The sequence below is a fragment of the Phasianus colchicus genome, chromosome 3 (genome assembly GCF_987193195.1).
Source record: "Phasianus colchicus chromosome 3, bPhaCol1.hap1.1, whole genome shotgun sequence".
Classification (NCBI taxonomy): Eukaryota; Metazoa; Chordata; class Aves; order Galliformes; family Phasianidae; genus Phasianus; species Phasianus colchicus.
The window spans coordinates 25,154,683-25,176,336 of record NC_143438.1 but is presented as its reverse complement, the minus strand read 5'-3'; the positions used below and the strand labels follow the sequence as shown (position 1 = coordinate 25,176,336).

The following is a 21,654-nucleotide window of genomic DNA, read 5'->3' as shown; positions in this document are numbered from 1 at the left end:
CTTTGCTAGATCTGCATATTCCTCTAGTCTCCTCACATTTCTCTAATGCTTCAGTCATATTTCCCAACCTTCTGTAGCCCCTTTTCATTCTGTAGACATTTCTTCCTATTGTTCTGCTTCCTTCCTCTCTTTGTAGTGCTTTCTCAGGCTCAATTTTTATGAGTACCGAACTTTTTTTTTTCCCCAACAAAACATCCCTGCAAAAGTTCCTGCTCTATCATATAAATAACCTCCTATCATGATCCTTAATCTGTCCTTGAATGCAGTTCTTTCCAGATAGAAAAAAAAGGAGCATGCATCCCCATTTTCAAAGGTATTAAAAAAATGAAGTAACTATCTTTGGATAATGTGGCTATTTAAACTTCAATAGACCATCTTTGTAGGAGCTTTCCCTCCATGATGTCACATGTCTCACAGCCCAACAACTTTAAACACAGCTTTAACAAGAGCATTATCTGAGCAGACACAGAGTTTCAATGACTTTTTTATTACACTGATAGGAATATAAGAAAGGGAATCTTTCAGATTCTAGAAGAAACCCCGCATCATATTATAATAATTTTAAGGCACATGAAGTTGAATTTTGAAAAATTTTTACATTACAACTTTCAGCATTTGCAAAAATATAAACATCTCCTTAGAAAATAAGTACATACAAGTAGTGCTATTGTAAAAGGTATTTTTAAGTATTTTGCCAATTTTAAGAGCATTTTAATCAATATAATCTTTATTATTTTCCAGTTTCATAAGCCAGTGTTTTATTTTATGGGCACTTGATTTCTTCTACATGTATTTATTCAGCCAGTTGATCATATCCCTTCTTCCTTCCTCAATATAAGGTTTATCCTGAGGATTGATGTTTTCTTTTTTGCGGTGCACAAAACCATGAGTCTGTCCAGGGTAAATTTTAACTTCATAATCAACTTTAGTGTTTTGTTTAAGCTTCTGTTCCAGCACAGTAACCTGTAACAGAGAACGTACCATCTTGGCTGAACATTGACTTAGCATGGTAGGTATTTACAGGCTTTCTTCTTTTTTACTATGTTTTCAACTAGTGGGTTGTTTTTTCTCCAGAAGAATAAAAGTGTGTGACTGTACAAAACTGCAAAAATGTGTATAAATTACTCTAGTAATACCCCTAAAGATAGAAGTACTTACTACTCACTGTCACAAGAAGGATAACATGAAGTCATTGCTACAAGTAACTGTTGATAGGCTCCAAGAAATAAAACCTGGCATTATTCTGAATCCATTTGAAATTGTGCAAAACTGACAGACCAAAGTTACTGGGATTTTTGCCAGGAAAACACCATTCAAAGAAAACACACCCTCCTGTTTGGTCCCCTTTGTAGATCATCTTTTTCTCCAGACATTCTCCACCCTTGCTGCCCAGGAAGACTTTTGACAAGTGTACCAGAAAGCAGAAGCTCTGCAGGACAAGCAGTTCTCACATATGTCCACATTTTGCAACAGAAAACGTTTTTAGTGTCACTGTAAAACTTTTTGGCTTAAAGAACTACAGTATAAAGGGGGAAAAAGTGCAAATTGGAATAGGCTCCCCAGGGAGGTGGTTGAGTCACCATCCCTGAATGTGTTTAAAAACCATTTGGATGTGGTGCTCAGGGACACGATTTGGCGGAGGGTTGTTAGGGTAGTATGGTTAGGTTATGGTTGGACTTGATCATCTGGAAGGTCTTTTCTATGAGTGATTCTATGATTCTAAATTCATCTTCTGGTTTCTCTTAAGTAAATATCAATTTACAAAACAAGAACAAAAAGCATGGAGACATATCTCCAATGGGAAACTCACTTGCTCCAGAGGGACGATTTCATCTTTTTCAGCAAAAATGAAGAAGGTTGGGTGAAGCAAACTGCTTTTGTCATCAAAGAACTTGATCACTCCTAGGGGAAAAGGAAAGGCATATGAAGTGACTAATGCTAGTTAAAGAGGTTAAACCACTACTAAAGCTATCCAGTCAAAATAAAAGACATTACAATAAGTTAGAGCTGATCAGATTATAAAGGAATTAAACACTTTGTTTGAAAGTCCCTTTTATTTTGAGAAGTTCCCATGTTTTGGGTTGCCATTAAAGACAGAAAGACCAGCTCTGTTCAAAAAGTTCAGGGAAGATTATTACTGGTTTGCCCCATTCTCACTTTAAGTAGTCAAATTACATAACGGTATTTTGTAATCACATCACCTTTTTCTTCAGTAAGCTGTTACACTGAGTTTTGTCACAGGAGCACTCCTAAAGGACAGCTTCCTGCTCTGGTTGTGTCTTCCCACAACACAACAGCCATCTGACACTTACCATAAAGAGACACTCCTGTCTTTAAATGAGGATTTTTCAGCATCAGGTGTTGTACTGCTGCTCCACCCCAGCAGAACCCAATTACACCAATGTTTTTTGCACCACAATGTTCCTTTAGATACTTCATGACAACATCAACTTCTCTAAGAAACATAAAAGAAAAAGAATTAAGGCTTGAGCTCTGCTCCCCTGGCTTCCCTGATGGTTACTGCTACTGCCCAGAGGCAGCTGGGCATCCATTGCCCATGGGAGGGGCTGGGTGACTGCCTTTCCCTTGCTTGGGCTTTTTCTCCTTTCCTTCAGTTAATAAACTGTCCATTAGCTTTCTCACATATTTCCTTCCTACTCTCTTCGTTGTCCTGCCTGGGAGCAAATGCATGAGTGCTTGGTACTGGCTGAGGTCCCACAGTAGTACAGTTACTCATTTCTGAGTTATAGGACAAACTATAGGTGAGAAACCAAAGGAGAAAACATGCAAATTCACTCTTCCCAGATCACTGTACTTAGAACCTGAGGAGATTTTACATATAGTACACCAATTAACTTCACAAGTGGCAATATTTGTCCTATAGCATAACATAAATAAAATATAACACAGTTAAGAGATATCAGATGAAAGTTTAAAAAATATGACTAGAAAATGGCAGAGTAGTATGCTCAATATCCCTTCTGTACTGAGATACCCAAAACTGAACACAGTATTTGAGATGAGGCCTCATCAGTGCCGAGTACAGGGGCAGGATTACTTTCCTAGTACTGCTCACCACACTGTTCCTGATACAAGCCAGGATGTCATTGGCCTTCTTGGCCACCTGGGCACACTGCAGGCTCATATTCAGACTGTCCATCAGTATACCAAATCTGATGGGGAGCAGGACTAATGAATTCAGTTTTCTTAGGTGACTACACCTTGCCTGAAGCCCATGGAAGTTGTGCTTGCCTGTAGGAACTGCACCAAACGGAAGTAGAACAAGCCTGATGTAGCCCCAGCTTTTGGTTGTTCTTTTATTTTGAGTCATTAATATCTTTCTTCTACTCTTGGTACAACTAAATAATGGTCACTTTTACTCTTGTTCCCTAAAAAGCACCCCTCAGATAACTGTAAATTCAACACTTGAACTGCATGAAATTTTTGTTTCTGGACATCCAGCTGTATTTGACACAATAATAATTTAAGACCTAATCCTGCATCTTTACTGAGGCAAAAATTCCTACGAAATAAGCACATCCACAAGCTGAACAATGAACAACTGTTGTACTTGTCTATTTTGCCGGCATCTCGTGATTTCACCCAATCATAGAAGGTAGCCCAGTCATTCGAAGGTTTCCACGGTTCTTGTCCCACAAAAAAATCTGGCAGGATGGCTCTGTAGGAGAAATAAGATTTTATGCTCATGACATAACACTAAAAAGGGATTAAAAGGAAGTCTGTGTGTGCTACAACAAGTTTGGTTTCTTGAATACATGTAGAATTTAATCTCCATCAAAACATTACACAAGCAACCTTCATTATTTTTTCTATCTAATAAGCACAGACAGCATAACTTGCCCTGCTAAATAATAATTTTGCCCTGCTAAAATCCATTAATTAATTTGACACATAAAGAATGAGAGCCTACAATTTACAGGATTCATTCATTAGGGCTAGAAGGAATGATAATGCAATAATACAAAGAAGAGGATATCCAGGACACTTTCACATATCTGAGACCTTGTTTCTTTGTCTGGTACAAGCTTGTACACTTCATTTCCATAGAATTACCTGCAGTTTCCCTGAAATTTTTGCCAAAACAGCAAACATGCAAGCATGCTATGAAGCGGGCTGTGTCAGGCTCACAGACAGTCACCCAGTCAAAGATTCAAAATAAGGCTTTTCTTGGTTTTTGGTTTTTTTTTTCCTTCTTCTTTTCAGTACTTGCATACTGCCTTAATATGGTAGGACTGCACAACAACATTCTTACACTGCTTTAACAAACAGGAGGTTTTTTAACTGAAACCTATGAAATTGTTCATATTTGTATGGCTTATAAAGAAAAGGAAACGGAAACAATCTGACTTTCTCGTTAAAGAGACCCTTTGCAAAGTGTAGGATTTCTTACGTGTATCCATTGGCTGTTAGCATATCAGCTATGTATCTCGTGTTTGGGAGTTCCCACCCAAATATGTCATGAATCACAATCACAGCTTTGTCTGAGCTGGTGGAGGGTTTGGAGACATAGGCCTTGATGTGCTCAACTTGTACTTCCTGCCCACGGCCGCCATAATCAAATCTGTCTCCAATGTCACATGGACAGGGCCTTAACTCGTTCGCCATCTGGAATGCCGCCCAGGAAAAACAGAGAACACTCAGGGGTGAATATCACAGCACAGCACACTGAAAAAGACCAAATACGGTGGCGTCAGACTGGTGAACTTTTTAATCACTCCACTGATATCGTGAACAAACTCATTGCTGTCAGATCAAAAATGAAACATGGATCAATCAGCAAATTGGTCATTTTTCATAATATGAATATCATGAGAGCTGTTTATGTTATAAATTCTTCCACAGGATCTGGTATGTAGTTAGAACCTGTGGACCCTACAACAATACAGTAAAGTAAAGGGCAACCAGGCAGGCAACCATCACAAATAATTAAAATAGGGATGAAGTCAAATCTATTACCCTTCATCATATGTATGTCCTTGCCAAGAATGTATAACACTCTTTATCATGTAAAGGCTTAATACAGGGCTTAGCATTAAAAAAAGTAGAAGAAATTAAAACAACCAGCATGTTGAAAAACAATTAGATTTATATTAAATGCAGTATTTTCCTCTAGAAAACTCAATTTTCTATAGCAGACCTTTTCAGTGTCAAGAAGCCCTCTCTCTAAACCAGCTTCAGCCTCAAATGTTGCAGATTTTGAAGAAGGATATTTAAGGAGTTTGCAAATAAAAATATACTCAATGGTAGACAGAGTGTATATTTAGTTAGTACTAAAAAGGAATTAATTTTAACTCCAAGAAAGGAAAAAAACTGAATGTAAGGAAAAATTTCTGAAATTGAGTCAAATATTTTACAAACAAAGGAACAATAAGGGTATGGTTAAATTTTTACTATTAAATTTTTACTAGCTATTGCTTAAATGAAAACAAACAAGTAATTCACAAAGGTCAAAAAACGCCAACAGAAATTAACAATGTTTGTGTAGCTTCTTTTCACCACAAGTTAATGATTTTATGACACCATCTTAGCTTAACCAACTGGGTGAACTAACTCCAGATTGCTGCAAAATGACTCAAATAAGTTGCTTGAATATGTGAAGATCATCTCCAAGTTGTTCAAGATTTTTGAGAGAATGTAGATTAAGCTTTGTCTGAACTCTTCCCATACAAACTGCAAAGCCTGTGAGCACTGTGTAAGAAGAAACTGCTTGGTATACAAACAAGAACAATTCATCCTGACTGTGCCAAATACGCTCACAGAGAGAAATGGGGAAAAGCAGGTTACAGACCTCTCCCTGAACAAGGGTGACTTCAATCGTAGTGGCATGAATGGGATAGCTGCCAACAGCCAACCAACTTTACAGCCAGATCTGTCCAGTGGTCCAGAATTTTCAGAAATCCAATTATCTCGGATGAGTTCGCACATTTCATTTTCACAGATCAAAATGTCAAGACTAATTATATCCTATTTGAAAGCTGTATTAGCCTTCAGCACACATGCGTGCAAGTCTAAACCACACCCCCCTAGAGGTGTTTGTTGTTTTTTTTTTCCCCCACATGCTGTATTCTCACATATAAATAAAACCTAATTTAAAATAAGTTTGTCTGGAAAAAAATGAATTAACAAATAGGTTTATAAGCCAAAGTGCAGTATAAACATATAACAGAAAAAGTTGATAAGTATTTTTCCTTCCTCAAACTGTTTCCTTTTTATTAAACTGAAATCAGAAAGCAAAACCAGATCAATTGAATAGTAAAGAAGCACATTTAGGAACTTCAAAAATGCAAGGGCTATGCCATACAGTTAAGCGTATCCTTTAGTTGCATAGATTTTTAATGAAGTTTTCTGATAAATCGAATGTAAAATATTAAATGTAAAATATTAAGTATTTAAGGGTTCAGATACGGGTAGAAGAGCTCCAAGCACAAGTCTGTGCAGTGCTGTGGAGGCTCCTATGGTGCATCAGCCACACAGGCCTGTGAGCTTTGTAACATAATCCAAACAGATCAGTGTTTCTACACTTGCTCCAATAGGTGCTATACACAAATATTATCTTCTTGCATTTCTGGGATGCTATTAAAACTTTTCTTAAAAAGAAATCCCCCTGCTTTATATTCAACAGAGGCAATTTGGAAGAAGCTGTGAGCCCACTGCCATCATTGTGCTTTCTCTCCTTCCCCATCTCCACTTCCAAGCACTTGAAGACCAAACAGCAACTTCAATTGTCAGCAACCTGAACCTACAACTAGAAAAAAAAAAAAAAGGTAGTAGTGCTGCGCAGCTCTTCTGCTTTCAAGAGGCTGTCCTGATTCTGAATGGCTTCATCACCTTGAAAAGGAAAGCAAAGCCTTTCTGAACCACTGGAACAGTTAGGGAAGAAGTAGCACCCCGGTGGCAGTTCAGTGAGTGTGAACTCTGTACAAAGGCACATGGATAACATGCAGGTTCCCTAGACACGTTGTCTTCCCTCAGTGTGCACTGCCTTTATGATTCTTATGAGGAAAAGCAGTGAAAATTAAAGAAAAAACAACTAGTCATGCCTACCTGTAGCACAACCAAGGTATGAGGTGGCAGAGCCAAACTGCAGAGCAGGGACGGCAGGCACTGGACAGAAGCGTGGAGAAAGTGCTAACTCAGAGCGGAGGGAGTGAGAACCAGGATCAGGTTTCTTCAGACAGGAGTTACGTCAGTCACTGCCCTTATCTGCACGTAGCACAGAGTCAAACAGTCAAAAGTTCACTTTTTTTTTTAAGGCTTTTCATTTTATTGTGAGGACAAGTAGGAGGTGCTACTGGGACAAGTCATGCTATGTCTGAATATGAACTGTTCCTTGTAGCTTGTACAAAACAGCATTAAGAACACTTAGGAAATGTGTTTGCTTACCTGAGCAATTCATTTAGACCATTTTTTTTCCTTAAGGGTGTTCCTTTGCTTTTAAGGATTGGGCTAGTATCACTTACAAATATTATGCTGACATTTTTATTCCCTCAGATTATTTATTCATTTGTGATAGAGGAATGCTAAGTCATCAGCAGGGTGAGGTCCCTCAGATTTATTCATTGGTGATAGAGAAATGCTAAATCATCAGCAGGGTGAGGCAGTGACACAGAAATCATTTCAAAGCTCTGTGCAAGACATAGCACAGCACAAGAAAAGCGTGAGAACATGTAAAATGTAAGAAGGTTACACTTTTGTACGCTGTTCTACATATCAGTATAATAAATGTTTAAAATGCTGAAATAAATTCTTATTATTGGATATGTTATAATATTTTTCTTCTGAGATAAGGTGACTCCCTTTCTCAACCGTGTACACCTTTGTAAGAAGCTGGAATTTTCTGATCTTTTTTTATTGGATGATTTGGTTTATTCTCTAAAGAGCTTTTTCTTAGAACATTCATGATCAAAACTGTTTTTTCAGAAGCACATCTGAAAAATATATCACCAAGTTCACTTCTGTCTGTGACCTGGCTTACCATTTGGTCCTCAATCATAAGCTGTTTTCCCATGTTCTAAATAATTTTATCACTATTATTTGTTTACAGTTCTTAAAATGAAGTTAAATGAAGGAAAAAAAAAAAAAACCCAAAAAACGTACTCTACAATGAAGTCATAAGATTCAAAAACCAATTATTTGGGAAGTCTTCTCTGGGGGGGGGGGGGGGTCTCCACACATAGTTACACAGCACATAGTGTTGGATTCTCCCTAGCTTCTTCAAAGAGCAGTAAAATAAATGTGAAGTAAATATGCAGTTGAAATCATCCCTAGAAGCAATGTTTCACAGAACCTCCTCTCCACTGGAGTTTCTTAGCCCCTGAACTGCAGCACTGTGTCTGTGGAAACTCTATACATAAGATTATTCTCCACTGCCTTAATATTAACATCAAACCTTAGAATTTTAATGGGTTTTATTTTGATTTCCTGTTGGTTCTGAGTTCCTTTCTGGACAATGCACTCTAGTTCTTTATTTACAGCTCATGATCTCTCCATGTGCAGTTGGTTACACTTTGTACTATATTGTACACATATTAATTTTGGATCTTAAAATTCCAGTGAGCTGCAGTTTTATCATGAAGATTTGGCTATACTTGTAGTAACTTGCATTTACTCTCTCAAACTCCAGCAAACACTGTCTCAAGGTTTTTTTTTTGTTTTTTTTTTTTTTTCCCTCCACAGCTAAGTCACAGTATTAGTTTTACTTCACAAGTCAATATTTATAAATCACTGCAATTCTCTAAATGCACGACCTGATCATCCTCTTACACAATAGATAATCTTCTAATGTTAATGGAAGTCCACTGAATTTGGGGTTTGCCAATTTTCACACTGGGGTAATTAAGGCACAATGAACTGCCACTCTAGATTCTTGCCCTGGAAGAAAGATGTGTTATCAGTGTATTACATACAGATGGTATCTTATCAAAAGCAACACTTAAGCAGTTGCATGCCAAAATTAGTGTTCTCCTTGAAGAGTCAATGCTCACTCTACAGTCTTCCCTTTGGGAAAGACAGATGGCCACCAGCAGCAAGTGAAGTGGGGAAAACGTTCATAGAAGCAAGCAAAAGAAATTAAAAACCCATTGAGAGATGGTCAATTAATATTGTTGACTCCATTTTTAAGTGAAGCACACTACAATGTATATTTCTCTGATGATACGTTTAATGTGAGAAATTGCCATTATAAAAATTAAAGCTTTCTTAATTACATTCTCTTCCCCTTAAAATCACACAACAGTTTATGTCAATAGCACTAGAAGGTGGAAAGGGACGATATCAAGTGAAGATCTTCAGCAGCTGGCTTCAAACTAATGAACACACACCTCTCTCCCATAGGTCATGATTAAACTGCGGAAGTCCCCATCATGGGATGCACTAGAGGTCAACACTGTAAGCAGATTTAAAACAGGACTGGCAAATTCACAGAGTGTAAGTCATCAGTGGTTATTCAACACAATGGCCCAATGACAAAATACAGCTCAGGAAGTCCCTGCGTTGCTGCCTGTTAGGATGTGGAGCAAGAGGGAAAATTCCCGAGTGGGCATTGCTGGAGGCTGAGTGCTGAGGGAAATGCAATCTTGAGCTGCTGCAATGCAAGGATTTTTGCTGTATTAAGGGAAAGTTACGTAACAACATGCATTATGCAAAAAACACTGAACATTCCTTCTTTAAGCAGCAGCGAGGGTTTGTGAGATGCACAACAACGTTATGTTTGAAATTTGTATTATAGTTTTTAATTCCTAAACTTGTTAAATACATACCTGTCACTGAGATACTGGTCAAAGAAGCCTAGAGTCTCAACATGATCTCCACCAAAGAATCAATTGGTGCCCCTAGATTTTGGGCCTATGGTTTACATGGTACTTAAATGAACAGTGGCCATAACTTACAAACAGATTATTCTACCATTACCATAACTTTTTTAAAATACTAAGCTTAACAGCAAAGTACTGGAGAATATTTTACAGCATATTAAGACACAGCAATGCTAGGTGACATCTAAGACCACCTCAAATGAATATAACATGAAATTAGGAGTTACAATCTACTGAAAAATAAGAGGCTAAAATGTTTGCTTTTTTCAGGAATTTCTATTTCCTAAATACCAATTTCTAATTTTCTAAAATGTGCTATTGAGAGTCTCCACACTGTATTACATGATTATGTTATAAATTAGTCACTTGGTATTCTATTAAATACATTTATTCAGCCAGTTGATCATATCCTTTCTGCTTTTTTCAATATAAGTTTTATCCTTAGGATTGATATCTTCTTTCCTGTACAAAACCATAAGTTTGACCAGGATAAATTTTAACCTGATAATCAACTTTACAGTTTTGCTTTAGCCTCTGCTCCAGCAGGGAGACCTGTAATATAGGGCATAGTCATGGTTACATTAATATAGCTATATTCCATGCTGCCAGGCCATAGCTTACTCATCATTCAAGCCTGAAACTAATAACCAGGTTCCCTACAGGCATAACAGAAAGTAAAATTACATTAAGAAAAAACACTTTCACTGATGGTCTAGAAAATCTGTTACAATATAAAGGCAGATACAACAACCTGCAAAGATATGGATACAAGAAAAGTACATATGAAACATATCACAATGCTAAATACACTAAAACTGAATTAGAAGTCTCACATGAACAACAGCGAATGCAAACTGGCTTATAATGCACATTCTATAAGTGTATGCGTCCAAAAAATTCGAAGAAAAAATTTTTATATACTATTTAGAATGACAAATGATGGCAAGAGGTTTTTTCTTTTTTTTTTTTTTTTTTTAATTTTAAGAATAATTGTTGAAGATAGGGATTATGTCACTTCCAAGTTTTATAGAGCCATAGAATTACTGAGGGACCTCTAGGGTCTGTCTAGTCTAACCCCTAAGAGTCAATTACAGCAGGCTGCTCAAGGCCTTGTTGAGGTAGAGTATCTTCAAGAATTAAAAGTTTCACCACTTACCTAAGCTTTTTCTTATGTGTAATTGGAATTTTTTGTTTTCTTTTTTTGGTCCAGTTACCTCTTCTCCTTTCACTGAATACCACTGAAAGGTGTCTGCCTCTATCTATTCTACTCATTTTTGCATCACCTCTAACTTTAAGTAGCACTGTGAAAACCATGTACAGTTTGACCTCACTGAGATTTCTGAAATTTTGGAGTACAGCTAATCAACTACGAATATAAGTCAGTTTACATGAGAATTCTTTCCTGCCCTACTTCAGATTGTGCACGCAAAAGTGAAAAAACTTCAAGTTGCAATTCCTGTAGATCAGCTCTCCAATTATCAAATTGGACTCATGCAGGTGATATAAGAAATCCTTTTATGAATTCGTAGATAAATATGCACATGAACAAGTACAACTCTCAAGAAATTCATTCCACGTAATGATCTCACAGGACATGTGGAGACATCTATAAGTAAGGCTTACTATTCATCATTGTATGGACAATCATTAAGACTTCACAGAAAATAGCTGCTGGTAATCTTGGCAAATGGAATGACTAAGTGCTCATAAATCCCAGACCAAAAGTTTCCTCAGCAACCCTAATTCTTTCTTTTGTGTTATATTTCATAACGCTACTCTCAGGATGGCTTCTTTCATCTATAAGTTCATAACTCTATTAAAGCACACAAATTGTTTGACAAGAGAAAAAAAATTGCAATGTGAACAGATTTGTGAACACTAAATAACAAAGAATCAAAGAAAAAAAAACATAGTTTTTCATCCTGTAAGTATCATGTTTCCAGCATATTGGCTAGAGCAGGGTTAGGTGCAATAAAAAACAAGAGCATTCCTCATCTCATTCTTGACTTTATTCCCTTCACTAACTTCTCACTAGTACAATCAACAAATTTACAGAGTGGTGTGGTTAGACTGGTATCTACAGATTATATAACTGGAAAGATTATCACAGTGGAAATAGAAAGGGATAACTGAAAATAAATGAAAATGCTCACCTGTGTCCAAGGCTCACAGAAAAACTCCAAAGAGAACAGTGTCCAGAAACAGATCCTTCCCCTGTTGCAGTCAGCCCTTAAATGGGGTCTAGGAGAGGTGCAGCCAGGCTCCACCCCTTCTGGTCACACAGCTGAATTGCCTTCACTTGTGCTCCCAGGGCTGACCCAGTGTTAGCCTCAAGTGATCAATCAGAGGTTCAGGCCGTGATTCAACAGTTCCCATGCATCGCTTCTACACATTTTCTTCACTGTGAAGTCTGAAAACATAACCATGTCTAGACCAATAGAAAAAAAAGTCATCCAGAACAGAATTGTTCCCTGAGTGCACAGCAACAGGATTTTTATACAACTTTGCTACCTGAGTTACTGGCAATACTCTGGCAAAAGAAAGAGACATAAGAAAAGAAACCATTCTTATCCTAGGTTATGTTAATCCTTCTATGTTTGGCTCCATTTTTCTGCTCTTGTTTTTTTAATATATATTCAAATATTTCTATGAAGCTGAGCATTAACTCATAATTCAGGAGGGAAATTTAAACATGCAAATGAAAGAAGACAGAAGTTGTCAGCATACTTGATGGAAGGAAATGAAGTCATCTTTTTCAGCAAAAATGAAAAATGTAGGGTTCAGCAGAATGGATACACCATCAGAATCCTTGACTAGTCTTAGAAAGTATTTTTTAAAATCTTCAATTAACTTTTAAAGTGAAATTCAAATTCAAGTAGCACCCTGTTTATGCAATGAAAAGTTTGCAGGTCTCATGCAGTATGTAGCCATAAACATCAGCTTTTTGTCAAGCTACTGTAAATATGGCTTCTACTAGGACAACCCCCAGGATTAAAATTTTATCTAAGTCAGTTTCTTAAGCTACTGACTGAATATCTGAATGCTGGGTTCTTTTGAATTGATGGGGAAAGTCCCATCAAGCAGTCAAAAAATTTACATTCTGAGTACAGTAGCAAAGAACAGCTTAAGTATCTCAGCTTCTTGGGAAGAGCATAAAAGGAAAGCTGATGTTAAATAACCACAATCTAACTGTACAGAGTAATTGGATCAAAAATAATGCTGTCTGCATGAGGGTGACATCCTAGCTCTGTAATATGCAGTTACAAAATGTTAGGAAACAGGAAAATGGAGAAGAGTTGGGAAGATGACCAAATTGCATGCGTGTCTGTCCAAACCTGAAATAAAGACACAGCTCCTATGATTCATTCTGAATCTAGGAACAAATTTCCTTATCACCATCTTCTTTGCATAAGAGCTTTCCTACTTTACTGGAAATATCTCTCATCATCAACCGAGAATCTAATTAGAAGAAATACTGATGGATCAGGTACATAAGCTACACAATACATATGTGTACATGTGCCTGCTTGTATTACATCCTTGTATTTACCTACAATAGAGAGATACAACAGTCTTCAGTTTGGGGTATGTCATCATCATGTGACATACAGCAACACCACCCCATCAGAAACAAGCAATCTCTAATTTCTTTGCACCACACTGTTCCTTTAGATACTTCAGGACAGCATCAGCTGCTCTGGAACATAAGCAAAGGCAAATTAATCACCCGTAGTAAAACCAATACTGAAAAATATGAAAAGATAAAGATGTATAAGCATCCTCACGTTGCTACCATATTCTCTTTCATACACTTTAAATAAATCATTACTTCAGGTAAATATTACGTGTTGTTAACTTGAAATCATCCAATGGAGAGGGGAAAAAAAAAAAAAAAGAATGGAATTAAATAAAAACACATCATGGATAACATACACCAAAGGGAATGGATGAAATGGACGATTGATTAAATATTTTCCTCAGAGGTAAAAAAGCTTGAAATTCTCTGAAGAGCTGAATGAATTTTTGTTTTATTCATGCAGACAGAAAAAGAAATAAATGCCTCTCCAGTGAGCATAACTTATTAGAAAGTCAAAACGTTGACAATAACTGTAAGTTAGCATCTGAGATATTTTCTACAGGAAAGTCAACATATAAGATATGGAACATGCTTTGAGAATTCACAGTGTCATTTGAAATACACCTTACCCAGGCACTGTACTCAGAAAGCATTTACCCAAGTAGGTTTCAACATGCAGGCAGAATAAAGAGAAAGTACTGGTGGGAGAAGGGTATCAGAGTAGTGTTTTATATCACCTCAAGACTATTTTCAGCCCCTTTCCCCTGGGCATGCAATCTGTTTATGATCACGATACATTAACCTTGCAAATATCAACTTATCTGCCAACACATACATACAAATTAAATGCCAAAAAATTTTGTTCACTGGAGCTGACATTTGAAACATGTGAGCTGTCAGTAAGAAATGCCAGGCAAAGTCCAACCCTTCCTTCCCATTGCAGCAGAGTGGGTACAGATTCCAAACTAAAAAGTTTCCACAACAACTGACTCCTTTGAGACAGGAGCTCTCTGGATGTGATTCAGTTACGTCTCCCATAACCTTCTCACCACATAGCTAAACCTAGCAACTTTCAATATAGCTACTTCTAAAAGATTAAGAAAGATCTGCTCTCCCAGTAAGTCAATTAGCTTGGTATCTAATTAGTTTGGCCCCTTCACAGTATTGTCTTGCCAATGTCTTGCCCTTCTGTGTTATTAAGACAGCAGAATATCTCTGCTAGAGACAGAAGGTCTTTGACAGCCAATGTCACTCAAGTCTTCAAAAAGGGCAAGAAGGGGAAAAAAAAGGGAAACTACAGGTCAGTCAGCCTCATCTCCATGCCTGGAAAGGTAATGGAATGACTTCTCTTGGATACCCTCTCCAAGCAATTGGAAAAGAAAGCAGTTATCAGAAGTAGTCAACATGGATTCGCCAAGGGGAAATCATGCTTGACAAACCTGGTAGCCTTCCATCACTGACTGAATAGATGGGAGAAGAGCAATGGATATCATGTACTTTGATTTTAGCAAGGCATTTGACACTGTCTCCCACAACATCCTTGTTATGAAACTTAGAAAGTGTAGGATAAATAAGTGGACATGAGATGGACTGAGAACTGTCTGACTGGTAGAAGTCAGTCGATTGTCATCGACATGCAGAGTCTGATTGAAGGTCTGTGTGGCAGGTGAGGCACAAACTCCACTGCTGGTGCAGAACAAAGACGTTTATTGTAGGTGCTCACAACCTTTTATACTCCCATAACAACCACTTGGTCACATGTACCAGCCAGGAGCCTTGTGTGTGTTTATGTCTGGAGCAAGTAGCTACCAAGCTTGTTTACTCATTTGGAAGGTCTTTTGTTCATAATGTCTTTGTCCCACAGGTCTGTAACAAGTGGTGTTCCCCAGAGGTTGGTGCTGGGTCTGACCTTGTTCAACATCTTCATCAATGACCTGGATGAAGGGATAGAGTCCCTCAGCAAGTTTGCTGACGATACAAAGATGGAAGGAGTGGCTGACACACTGGAAGCCTGTGCTGACATTCAAAAAGACATGGATAGACTGGAGAGTTGGACAGGGAGGAGCCTGATGTGGTTTAACAAGAGCAAGTGTAGAATCTTTGGGGAGGAATAATCGCATGCATCAGTACAGGTTAGAGGATGACCTGTTGGAGATGAGCTGGGAGAAGGACCTGATGAGTTGGAGAAGGACCTGGGAGTCCTGGTGGAAACAGGTTGGCCATGAGTCAGCAGTGCACCCTTGTGTCCACGAAGGCCAGTGGGATCCTGGGGTGTATTAAAAAGAGCATGGCCAGCAGGTTGAGGGAGGTGATCCTCCCCCTCTATTCTGCCTTGGGGGGGGGGGGGGGGGGGCACATTTAGATAACGGTGTCCATTTCTGGGATCCTCAGTTCAAAAGAGATAGGGATCTCCTAGAAGGAGTCCAGCAGAGGGCTGCAAAGATGATTAAGGGCCTGCAGCATCACCTGTATGAGGAAAGGCTGTGTAACCTGGGTCTATTCAGCCTAGGGAAAAGAAGACAGAGAAGGAATCTCATAAATGTTTATTAATATCAAAAGGGATGTGAGAGGCAAATGGATGACGTCAGGCTCTTCTTGGGATAGAACAGTGATATGACAAGGAGTGATGGCCTAAAACTTGTACATAGGAAGTTCTGTAATAACATGCGAAAGAACTTCTTCACAGTAAGGGTGATGGAGCACAGGAATAGGTTGCCCAGATCAGTTGTGGAATCTCTTTCTATGGAGATATTCAAGACCCATCTGAACACTACCTGTGTGATCTTTTGTAGAGTATCTGCTTTAGCTGGGGAGTTAGACTCACTGATCTCCTGAGGTCCCTTCCAAACCCTGCAATTCTGTGATTCTACGAAATGTTTGGACAGTGTTGAACGTGTGAGAGGAGTAGGCCTGATCTCTTCAGGAGATTGTAACAGGACACTTCACATGATAACACGAACAAGTTAAAATCAAAGAGCAGGTTAAATCCCAAGCTAACAGGAGCCATGGCAGGTACAGACAACTGCTTATGCTGTGTTCCTTACAGACTACTTCAAGTGTTAGCTTCTGTTCTGCAGTGGTCCCAATGCAAACTTGTTCACTGAAGACATGACAGTCACCTACCATAGGAACAGCCACATGACTGTGGTGCACTACATCTACACCAGGGTTTAAAGGTTTAAAGATCCTTGTCCAAGTTGCAGAGACAAAAACACCTTTGCTTGGGAAAGGACCTCAGCATCCTTCAGCAGCCTGGGTTCAACAGACTATACCTGGTATATAAACAGTGTCAAAACCTTCCCAATGATGAGCAGCAGTTAGTACTTGCCTATTATTTTAGCTGTTCTGGCTGGACAGAACTGGAACTAACAGTGTTTCTTCAGCAGCGGTACCAAGATAACATTTTTAGAAGCTAATGAAAATACACTTGATCTCACTAACTGCAAGGACAAACAGTCTGCATGTGTACAGCACTGTACCTTTCCTTTGGCCAAAAGTTTGACTCTAAGGCACTAGCAGAGGACTCTTCGGACATATTGTCTGAAGTTAACATTTTGTTCAAGTCAGTCAATGCACCATGGACTGGAATTACAGCAAACTTCCTAAAAGCTCCTCACAGTGAAAAGAAGACTGCATGCCAAATCTGCAGTCAGGCACCTGAACACATATCCTCTCTCCCCTGAGGGAGAGGGGCTTGCTGGCAGTGCTGAGGGCTGACCTGGAGAGATCACAGCTATGGGCTGCTCCAGTCCCTCAGTGACCAAGGGGACAGGCTCCTGGGCAGCACTATGCAGTGACCTCAGACCCTGTCTGCCATGGGATCTTCTTTTCAGCTGAGACTCTGCCACTTGGCCTTGCCTGAGCTACAGCTCTTCCTGTGCTGCAGCCATGCCTGTGCTGGGCCATGGCTGCCCCTGGGTAATGAACCCACAGACTGTCCTCCGAGCTTAGTCTCAGCCCTGCCACATCACTGTGGACCTTCCTGGTTGGTCCCTGTAATGGTTAACATCTCTGAACCTGCTTCTGCTTCCAGATTCACATTCCCAGCTTGACTTCAGACCTGCCCAACTCAGTTCTGGTGGGCCTGCCCTGCCCCTGTTGCAGGAGCAATATGAGATAAGAGATGCTGAGAACAGATGTCAGCTGCCTGGGTCCAGGGACACTGTTCAGAGCTGGAATCAACTACTCTTATCTTCTTTCCACACAACAACTTAGAGTATCAGTTACACAGTTACAATTACGCTTTCCCACTTCTTGTGTCACTGGCCATTTAAAACCGTGGTTTTTGAGGCTGAGGAAGTAATTTGTAGTCTGTGATATCAAAATCATATGACATAAGTCTTCACTGAGCCACAGTTGTTCTTGGACCAATCATCAGAAGTCTTCCAAGCATTTTTTCCTGCAAAGAAGACTAGACAGATGGCTCTGCATGTACAAACACACACAGACAAAATCATAATTAAATAAAATCTTCAAACCCTATGACTTTTTGACCTTTTATACTATGAGATACTTCTACTAAGTCATAATATTATTTTGATTTCTTTTCCCTGAGAAAATTACATACAAATACCATGTTGATTATTCTACAGAAAGATCTGTATGTTTTAGAAAACATTTCTAAGCACCAATGTGTGATTTTTTCAATGTTTCCACATGAAATGATAAAACAAAGTCCTGCTTACAATTTAACATTTTTGCACAAAACAATACATTTTGCATCATAGCATTTCACACAAGTCCATCATTAATGGACTCTGTAAAAAGAAATGCATTTACAGAAAATAATTATTTACTACAGAGCACATCATGAGCCTTACTTACAAATTTAAACAAATAATGATGGACTGAGTGTTTTACTGTGGACGTCATTCAGTGACTGGTAAAAGAGAAGTACAGTAAGAGTCCACTCAGTACTACATAGTTCTTGTACCATGAGGGAAGCCAAACTCTGACTCAGGATGACCTCAGCTACGATGTGTTGCACGACCAGCAGCAGAATCAGGAAGGTGTGGTCACCAGGGGATTGCACAGTCTTGGCATGCAGAAGGAAATAAGCTGGCTCTGCCATCACTAGATCACCCTCAGATACTTTTATGCGTTCTGCCAAGCCCAGACCACAGGGTAGCAATGGGATCCTTGGGAAACCACAGTTGTCTTTCACTTACTAAGTGTCTTTGGCTCACTTCCCTGCTCAGAAACACAGTATGTACCTCAAGGATCGTGATGAAATGGTTGCATCAGCTTTGCCTAAGGCAAACCAAAGTGTGTTGAAAGCACGTTCTTTTGTTTTGTTTTGTTTTTCAGCTCCTTTCTGCTTTACAAAGAGATCGTAGTCACATGGAAACTGTCCGCTGAAATCTGACTTCTGTTATGCTCTAATGGCTGAAACCACTAAAGGCAACATCTTATGAAACTAATGGCTACACAGTTATGTAGAGCCTTGCTCTTTGGAACTGGAGGCCAGTCCCAACTCTGCATTAATATATTGTACAATGCAAGCAGGGAAGCTTGTAGTATACTCAGTTATTATAAGGTACTGCTGCATTTTTGAATTTAATTCATGTAGAGCACCAAAAATGAGCATGAAGATTTGGAAGGCTGAAAGGGACTGTGTTTAATAAGGCAGGTGTGCATTTGACATTCAATATACATTCAATATCGTATTCAAGATATATAGAATTATAGAATCACAGAATCATAGAATCCTTAGAATTGGAAGGGACCTCTGAAGACCATCTAGTTCAACTCCCCTGCAGTGAACAGGGACACCTCCAGCTAGATCCGGTTGCCTAGGGCCTGGTCCAGCCTCGCCTTGAAAGTCTCTGGGGATGGGGCATCAACCACATCACTGGGCAATCTGTTCCAGTGCCTCACCACCCTTAAAGAAAAAGACTTTTTCCTTATATCCTAAATCTACCCTCTTTAAGCTTGAAGCTATCCAAATATATCCTGGATTGCAATCACAGCTTTATCTGTGCTGGCTGTGTTTGAAAACATATGCTCTGATGTGCTCAATTTATACTTCTTGCCCACAACTCTTTGGGAAGCTGTTTCATAGAATCATAAAATTGTAAAATTATAGAATCATAGAATCACAGAATTGTAGAATCATAGAATCATAGAATGGCTTGATTCGGAAGGGACCTCATAGTCCACCCAGCCCCAACTCCATGCAATGGGCTGGGCTGCCACCCACCAGTTCAGCTGCCCAGAGCCCCATTCAACCAGGCCTTGAGCACCTCCAGGGATGGGGCACCCACAACTTTTCTGGGCAGCTGTGCCATGGCCTCACCGCCCTCTGTTTATCATGATATTCTGCTACCACTCCTAGCAAACCAAAATGGCACTGGTTGCTTATTAACAAGAGCTAATCTCTCTTCCTGTGTGAATGCATGCACTGTAATAACATTCCTTGGTCTCTGCAGTGTGCAGGCAATAAAAATGAAATGCACCCTTCAATGTCTAACTCTTTGCTAGGAAAATATCTCAATCATGAATCCCATTTTAGATTTTTTAATTAATTCAAACACATCTCAGCTAAGCCCTTTAATATGCCTCCAGTACACCCTCCCCTCTGCTACAAATCTCTTTAACATAATAAGAACAATATTAAGACCAAATGAGGAAAGCACAGAGAACATCAAAACTAATTACCTTAAATCCTGTTCTTTAGATCAGTTATGCTCTTTTCACAGGACAAAATTCTTTGTTTCTACCACTGGAAACATGCCAAGATGCTTAACGTTCCTTTAAGGAGAGTGAAGTTATGCTATGAAATGTTAATTAAACTGACATGGATGTAGATTTTAAAAGTACATAAGAACAGTTCACAAAAGGGATTGGTAGATATATTGATTAGACCACCAAAAAAAAAAAAAAAAAAAAAAGGTTCCTCCACACCATTCTCAATGTAGAATTTATCTGGTACTGCTGAGAAATATGCATTTAAATAAAAATTTAGCAATGCAAAATTTTTGACATTATTTATTACCTGTATTGTGATTTTCCATATGTATTTCTACTACCACAAATCTAACGAGGAGGTGGTTGTTCAGGGAAGCTGACTGTAACTGAAGTTTAGGTCAGCTCTTTGTATTTGTAGTTGAGATCTGTTCTTCCTGAAATTGCATAAAAAATAGTTAAAATTTGTCTATGGCCTGATGCATATGGAACAGGCTGCCCAGAGAGGCTGTGAAATCTCCTTCTCTGCAGATATTCAAAATTCTCCTGGACATTTTCCTGTGCAAGCACTGTAGAGCACCTGCATGGTCAGCAGGGTTGGACTAGATGGTCTCCTGAGGTCCCTTCCAACTCCTACCATTCTGTGATTCTGTGCTATCAGGTAATGACTTGATCTCCACAAAGAAATCAGTTGCACTGCCATCTCTCTTCAACTTTTCTTTCAAAGCTTGATGAGCTGTGAATTTGGCATGACTTTACATTATTGTATGTCTCACTTTTATTCAAACAATTACTCTCTATGCAATACTGTACAGTCTCACAGTTTTAGAAATTTCATCACGCTTTCATCAAAACCACATATGATGTATTTATAACCCAAATCTGGCATTTCCATTGTCTTGATTCATTCTCCCCAGCTACAGGAGTCAAGCTATCAAATTGGCCCCCTCTAAAAACAAACCAATTGAACAATTTTGGTAAGACTCACTTTATGCTAACAGATTGATCAGTTTACTTTTAATTCTGAGACCACTGCACAACATCTAGACTGTTATCCTACCCCGCCAAGAGCCTGAGGCTACACTACCAACACAGAATCAACACAGAAGCTGACTCTTAACAGCTCTCATTTTGTCTCCCAGCAACCTCTTTCATCCCTCCATTTATTTTTCCCGTTGCTCAGAAACACCTTTCTGAAAGCCCTTTTCCTGCTTCCTCCTAGGCTCGGTGTCAGAGTGGCACCTCCCCACCTCCTCACCCAGTCAGTTCTTATCCCCACATGCTAAGAACATCAGAAACGAAACTGGGATGAATGGTTTGCAGAAGAGCTGGCTGTAGCAGATGTTCCTCCTGCCTTTCATAGCACTGGTGATGCTGGGTGGAAGAGGTTTGGGTTTGCTGGTTGCTGTTCTTTCAAAGCTGCTTCATGAAAGAAATGTATCTGGGTTGCGTAAAGTCTATCCTCCCTCAGCTGTGTTTCAGTTTGCTGAGTCATTTTAATGTGATTTTGCACTAACAAGTTTATATAACAGAGAACTGTAAGACAAACTCAGCTATTGG

The 21,654-nt window shown here is 39.0% G+C and overlaps 1 protein-coding gene across 1 annotated transcript; it reads right to left on the bottom strand.

Annotated features, from left to right (window-relative positions):
- Positions 1-498: 498 nt before the first annotated feature.
- On the bottom strand, positions 499-12,219 carry LOC116226551 (carboxymethylenebutenolidase homolog). The gene is made up of 7 exons (XM_031589453.2): positions 11,987-12,219; positions 7,066-7,224; positions 4,412-4,686; positions 3,572-3,679; positions 2,313-2,455; positions 1,811-1,902; positions 499-963 (listed from the first exon to the last, which is right to left on the bottom strand). The coding sequence occupies exons 3-7, from the start codon at positions 4,624-4,626 to the stop codon at positions 784-786; spliced, it is 738 nt and encodes a 245-aa protein (XP_031445313.1). The 5' UTR covers positions 4,627-4,686; positions 7,066-7,224; positions 11,987-12,219; the 3' UTR covers positions 499-783.
- Between the last annotated feature and the right edge of the window lie 9,435 nt (positions 12,220-21,654).

Coding starts and splice junctions, on each gene's coding strand:
- LOC116226551 (XM_031589453.2), bottom strand. CDS start 4,626: ATGGCGAACGAGTTAAGGCCCTGTCCATGTGACATTGGAGACAGATTT. Junction 2,456..3,571: donor GATGCCGGCAAAATAGACAA/GTACAACAGTTG, acceptor TATGTTTCTTAG/AGAAGTTGATGTTGTCATGA. Junction 1,903..2,312: donor GACAGGAGTGTCTCTTTATG/GTAAGTGTCAGA, acceptor CTTTTCCCCTAG/GAGTGATCAAGTTCTTTGAT.